Source organism: Tamandua tetradactyla, chromosome 4, assembly GCF_023851605.1.
Source record: "Tamandua tetradactyla isolate mTamTet1 chromosome 4, mTamTet1.pri, whole genome shotgun sequence".
Classification (NCBI taxonomy): Eukaryota; Metazoa; Chordata; class Mammalia; order Pilosa; family Myrmecophagidae; genus Tamandua; species Tamandua tetradactyla.
Window position 1 is genome coordinate 200,684,828 of NC_135330.1, and position 6,501 is coordinate 200,691,328.

At 55.8% G+C, this 6,501-nt stretch overlaps 1 protein-coding gene across 2 annotated transcripts in view; it reads right to left on the reverse strand.

Moving 5' to 3' along the window:
* DCLK1 (doublecortin like kinase 1) overlaps positions 1–6,182 on the reverse strand; it is a 287,967-nt gene extending 281,785 nt beyond the window's left edge. For both annotated transcript variants that reach the window (XM_077159033.1, XM_077159032.1), the window contains exons 1-2: positions 6,152–6,182; positions 2,884–3,278 (exon numbers count right to left, since the gene is read on the reverse strand). In XM_077159033.1, the coding sequence (XP_077015148.1) occupies positions 2,884–3,259 (376 nt within the window). In that variant the 5' untranslated portion in view covers positions 3,260–3,278; positions 6,152–6,182. The remainder of the gene's footprint in view (positions 1–2,883; positions 3,279–6,151) is intronic.
* Positions 6,183–6,501: the final 319 nt, after the last annotated feature.

A 6,501-nucleotide genomic window follows, 5' to 3' on the forward strand; every position in this document is an offset into this window, starting at 1 on the left:
AGCCCGGAGAAGGGGAGCAGCCCGGAGAGGGGGCCTGGTAATACCTTCCAAGCACCATGAGACAAATAGCCGTGGAGCAAAGAACCCCGGGCAAAACAAAGCTCTCCAATACTCAGCCTTAGGAAAACCCACTTACTCTGCCCGAGAGCCTGCCATCCCATTCACACTTAGCGTGACCACTTCATCCAAGGCATCTTAGCTGTGTTGTTATCCCTAAGGTGACAGGGGCTTTAGGCCTGTTCAAGCTGGGCTGGTCCCGAGGAAACTCATCCACACAAGAGACTGCACCTCAGCTGTGGGTTCAAATATTCCTATTTCCATGGCCAATGTTTAGAAAGGATAATCTGTTGATCTAAATTGGGCTTTAATTCCCTAAGAAAAGGAGTCATAAAACCTATTTTTATTTTTATTTTCTGTCCAGCATTACCACTAACTTACCATGTGCCACAAACAGGTCACTTGAATCTTCCAGGCCTCAGTTTCCAATTATAAAATTAGTGGATAGATAGCTCTCTAAGGTTGCTCTCAACTCCAAAGTTCCATGATTCATTAAATATTTCCAGCTCCAATTCTTTCAGATATTGGGATACAAAAGTTCAATTTGCATCTAGAAATGAAGATGAACTCCATAATTAAAGATAAAAAGTGAAAGTGGTCTTAAAATTAAAGCAGCCCTAATGGGGGGGCCTTCAAGTGTACATAGAATATTCTAGACAGACCATTAGGCCACAAAAGGAAGAATAAACTTTAAAAGATTGAAATCATACAAACTATTATCTCTGACTATAATGGAAATGAAATTAGAAATCAATAGAAGGAAAATTGACAAATACATGGAAAAAATATACTCTTAAGCAGTGTATCAAAGAAGTCAGTAAATGCTTGCAGTTAATGGAAACGAAAAGAAAGCATATCAAAAGCTAATGGAATGAAGCAAAAGCAATGCTCAGGGAAATTTATAGCTATGCCTATATTAAAGAACGATCTCAAATCAATAACCTGACCTTCCACCTTGATGAATCAGAAAAAGAAGAGGAAACTCAAAGCCAGCAGAAGGGAGGAAATAAAGCTTAGAGTAGAGCTAAATGAAGTGGGAAAACAGTAGAATCAATGAAACCAAACATTATTTTTTTGAAAAGAGCAACAAAATTGGCAAACTTTTAGCTAGATTAACCAAGAAGAAAAGAATATGCAAATTACTAAAATCAAAGTGGTGGCATTGCTATCAACATTTACGGGAATTAAAAAGGAATATAAAAGAATTCCATGAACAACTGTATGCCATCAAATCAGAAATGGCACTAGAGAAAATGGATAAAGTCAAAGGAACAAACTGCCAAATCTGACTCAAGAAGAATTAGAAAATCTGAATAGGTCTACAAAAGATAATCAAAAACCTTTGAACAACAAAAAGGTCCAGGACCAGACAGCTTCACTGGTGATTCTATCATAAAAAACGTCTTTCTCAAACCCTGCCAAAAAATAGAGGAGGGAATGTTCCTAACTTGTTCTATAAAACCATGAAACCCTAACACCGAAGAGCACCAGAAAGGAAACTACAGACCAGTGTCCCTCACAAGTCCACACACAAAACTTCAACCAAATGCTAGGAAACACAATACAGCAGCACATAAAAAGGATTATCATACACCAAGACCAAGAAATTCCAATCTGAAATTTACACCCAGGAGAACTGAAAAGAGAGTTGTACACATATATTTATAGCCGCATTTCTCACAAACAACCAGAAAGATGACCCTTAGCTCATGAATGGATAAACAAAAGGAGGCATACCCATACAAATGGATATTATTCAGCCGTAAGTAGGAGTGGGTCATTGGGACCTTGAAAACGTGCTATGTGAACGGGACCAGCCACAAGAGGAAGCCCACCTCTGCAAGCTGCCCACATGGCCAAACCCAGCCACTGTCAGGGGCTGGGAAAGGGGTAGTGGCCTGACTGCCTGCTGGGAACAGGCTTCCTTTTCCAGGTGATGAAATGTTCTGTACTTAGATAGCAATGGCCATACAACACTGAGAATGTGCTGGAAGTCACTGCAGCATACACCTTAAAACCGTTAAAATGGTAAATTTTGTGTTATGTGATTTTTACCTCAATAAAAAGAAATTATTCTCAAACAAAAATTGAAGTCTCAGGTGCGTGAAAAGGCAGACAGAGATACTGTGGGGTTATACATTTCTCCTGAGCTCTTTCCATAGGCTGCCTGGGTTCATACCTTTCATTGTTAGGGTTGGTTTGTTTTTTAGCACTACAGTGAGGCAAAGTGAGCCCTCAAAGGGGGGAGATGATAAAGAGCTTAGCCACGTGGCCCACAGGTGGGTTACTGGGGCTGGGTCACCTGGGGCAGGGTTAGCTGGGTCACCTGGTGCTGGGTCACCTGGGTTGGGTCACCTGAGTCACTGGGGCTGGGTCACCTGGGTCACTGGGGCTGGGTCACCTGGGCTGGGTGACCTGAGGACTGGGTCACCTGGACTGGGTCACCTGGAGCTGGGTCACCTGGGTCACTGGGGCTGGGTCACCTGGGCTGGGTGACCTAATACTGGGTCATCTGGGTCACTGGGGCTGGGTCACCTGGGCTGGGTGACCTGAGGACTGGGTCACCTGAGTCACTGAGGCTGGGTGACCTGGGCTGGGTGACCTGAGGACTGGGTCACCTGGACTGGGTCACCTGGGGCTGGGTCACCTGGGTCACTGGGGCTGGGTCACCTGGACTGGGTCACCTGGGGCTGGGTCACCTGGGTCACTGGGGCTGGGTCACCTGGGCTGGGTGACCTGAGGACTGGGTCACCTGGGGCTGGGTCACCTGGGTCACTGGGGCTGGGTCACCTGGGCGGGGTCACCTGGGGCTCGCTCCCTGCTCACCTTCCACCAGCTGGTCCAGGCTGGAAATCTTCCTGAGCCCGTCGATGCTGTAGATGGTCCTCACGCCCTGCGGCAAGTTCACGTTGTCCGACAGCGTCCGGGTCAGGTCAGCCAGCAGCGCCTCGAAGGAGCGGAAGCGGTCCGGGGAGACTGCATACACGAGGCCCTTGAAGTAGCGGTCCCCGTTGCGGTAGAAGCGCACCTTCTTGGCCTTCTTCTCGGAGCTGAGCGTCTGCAGCGTCCGTGTGCGGTAGAAGCTGCAGTGCGCGCTGTGCGTGGGGCTGGGCAGCCCGTTGGCCCGCGAGCCACGGCCGTAGCGCTGCGCCTTGTCGCGCTCGTCGAAGTGCTCCAGCTCCATGTCCCTGCCGAAAGACATGCCGCGCTCGGCGTGCGACCTGCAAGCCACAGCACAAAGCGGACGCTGCGTTACTTCAGGGCCGGGTAGGGAGGAGGGACTCGGCCTGTGCGCGGCTGGGGGCCACGCAGGTCCCGGGAGACTGGGAAGAACCCGCGGGGCTGCCCCGGCAGGGTTGGCACGGCCAGCACTCCCACCACACGCAGGCCCCATCCTAGCGTCTCCAACGGCCATGACTGCCTCTCAGCGAGGGGGCCCCGCTTACGGGTCAAGAAACCAAGGCACCAAAAAAGAGTTCGGAAATTCCCCAAGGGAACACAGCGGAGAAAGGCCGGGATGGAAAGGGCAGCCCAGCTGCTGCGTCAGCGCCCCTGCTCCACCCTCTGTGAACCAGCCTCGAACCCAGTCAGAGCAGCTGAAGTCCAGGCTCTGAAGCACTTCTGGACATCTGGGTACAGTCAGTCCCGAAACGCGGGCAGTGGAGGAAACTATCATTTACCCGCCAAGCTCCTGCACTGTAACTGACAAACCTGGCAACAACCCGATGAGCCAGGGAGAGTTCGGGAGATGCAGGGCGGCTGTGGGGTGCTTCCAGGTTACCCAAGTCTTCACCGAGAGAGCTGGGGCTTGAGCCAGATTCACTCTGACTCCAAAGCTGGGTGCTCTGTGTCCCCTGAGCCCTCTGAGCCTGCCACGGCCACCTGAGACCCACTGCCAGAGAGGAGGCGCTGACCCCAGGCCCCCAGATCCTCCCCCGCCGCGGACCAGGGAGGTCAAAATGTGAGTTAAAACTGGAGCAGTTATGAGTTCAATGTATCTTGTTTTTTCTTCCAAGCATGGAAACTACTTTATTCCTCTTAAATAATTCATAATAGCTTACATTTGCACTTCCTAGAAAAAGTTACACCTTATATAGGTGGGCATCACTGATTTTAAAGTTAAGGGGCTTCAAAAAATTGACACAAACCTATCAGTTGATGTCAACCCTTGGGACAGCTATTAATTGCAAAAGAGCCAACGTTTCCCCCAGATTTCCCCCGGATTTCACAACGGAACTCCTCCTCCTTTTTTATTTGTTTTTAAAAGGAGCTCTCTGTCTTCCAAAAGGGGTTAGCGAGGGGGCTGGGGTGGAGGAGAGAGGGACCCTGCTGAGCCTCAAGCCAACTCAAGAAGTCTTCAAAAGCTTCCTGGACTCTGAAGTCAAGATGGGATTTTGAAGGTTTTGTCTTTTTAAAGACAGTGATTATTGCCTCGACCCCAGGGCTTTCCCCCTACATTTATATAAAATGAAAGAAAACCAGATAGGATTGTACTGAGGGATGGCACGACTGTGCTCCCCAGAGTGTGCAAATCCAGTTCCGAGGGGCTCCAGTGAGTGCACGAATTCCCAGCGGGGCCTGGCCTCTAAGACCAAGAACTGCACACCAAATGAAAGCAATCAACATCGACTAGAGAGGGGTGTGTTTTATTTGCATTTGTGCCCAAACTGGCACATATCCACCCAGGTCAGGCACTTCACTGACCTGCCGCAAAGCAGTGACTGGGAGATGTGGCCACAAGAAAAGCCACACTCCACGTGCAATCATTCCCTAGACTACAGCTGCTGCCACGTGAATGTCCAAAACCGCGCCTAGCGCCGTCAGCAGGCACCAAAATAGGTCATCTCCCCTGGTGTTGGCGACTCCCTGCCAAGCGCTCAGGCCCCGGCGCCAAGGCAGCGCACCTCCACTCCCCAGGAAGATTCACTGGCTTCCACAGCCCACGCTGCCCGCGCAGGAGGCCCCCGGGGCATTCTGGCTCAAGGACCCCTCAGGGGCGCCCGAATGGGGGCGGCACTGTCCTAGCCGCAGAGACACCTGGGTGGAGACCAGAGATTCCCCCAACACCGCCATGCCAGGAAGCAAGCACCTCGATCGTCCTTAGTGGGCGCTCTGGGTCGCCCATTCGGATGGAGCGCATGGGATCCCGCTTCAGTGCACTCCACCTGCGCGCACCTGCTCTCACACACGCTCACGAGAACGCACACACACCAAGAAGCAATTGGCACCAAAGGTACCACATCTAAGCCGACGAAGGTCCGTTTTACGAGGGGGACCGACAGGCACCCGCCTTCCTCAGGGTGGCGCGTGGGGAGTGCCGGCACCGCCGCGGGTGGAGACTGCACGGGGTGCGCGCGCCTTCGCACTCTTACAACACAGCCCCTCCGCAGAACCCCTTCTGACCAGCCCTCCTGCAGCACCTCATAACCGCTGCCCTACTTTCCATAAACGCATTCCCGGAACACCGGGCCCCGCGGCCGCCGAACGCGTGCGCGCCGAGCCGGGACACGCATCCCGGGCGCGGGGCGGAGGGCGGAGAAGAAGCCCCTTCAGGCCCGCTCCGCTGCCAGCATCCCCGGCCGAACCGGGCCGCCATCCCGCGTCAGCCTTGCCCCCGCAGGCGGCCTCCTTTGTGGGGCGCCACGCGCCGACCGTGCGCTCCCACCAGGAGGAAAGGCCGCGTCCCTTCCGCGGGTGGCAGGAGCTGCAGGGATCCCGGGCACCAGGGTGGCCTCGCGGTCCCCGAGGACTCTCGAGACCCCGCAGAGGCGGCCCCGCACCCGCCGCACCGCCCCGGGGCCGCTCGCCCCACCCTCCCGGCCCGCCGCCCTGCCGGCTAAGGCTCACACAATGAGGGGCCCGGCCCCGCGCCGCCACCAGCCGCGACCAGGCCGCCGGCCTCCGCCAGCGCCTCCGGCCCGGCCCCGCAGCCCACCCCCGTGTCTCCAGCCCCGCGGCGTCAGACAAAGGAGGCCCGGGCCAGAGCCCGCGCCCGCCGGTTACAATCGGCGCCCCGGCAGGCCGCGCCTTTGGTCGAGGGTGCCCGTGGGTGCCCGCCCTGCTCCCGCGCTCCCCGCCAAGGTGGGCCACGCACCGGGTCCGCGGAGAGACGCCGCCGGAGCTCTGGGTGGCCGCGCTTGGGCCGCCTCCTGTCGCGGACTGGCGCGGCTGGGCGCGGCCGGGGCGGCGGGACCGGGGCGGCGGCGGGGGCGCGGGGGCGCGGGGGGCGCGCTGCCGGTCCTCCGGAACCGGCTCTGCGCACAGCCTCGCGGCTGCCTGCGTCTCCCGAGGAGGGCGGCGGCGGCGAGCGCGCTCCCTGCGCCGGTGCCTGCTCGCTCCCACGCCCTCCTGCCCGCTCCGGCTCAGCTCCGCGTGCGCGCCCCGAGGCCCCCGCCCTCCCCGGCAGGGCGCACCCACCACGGCAGCGCCCCGGGTCCTCCCGCC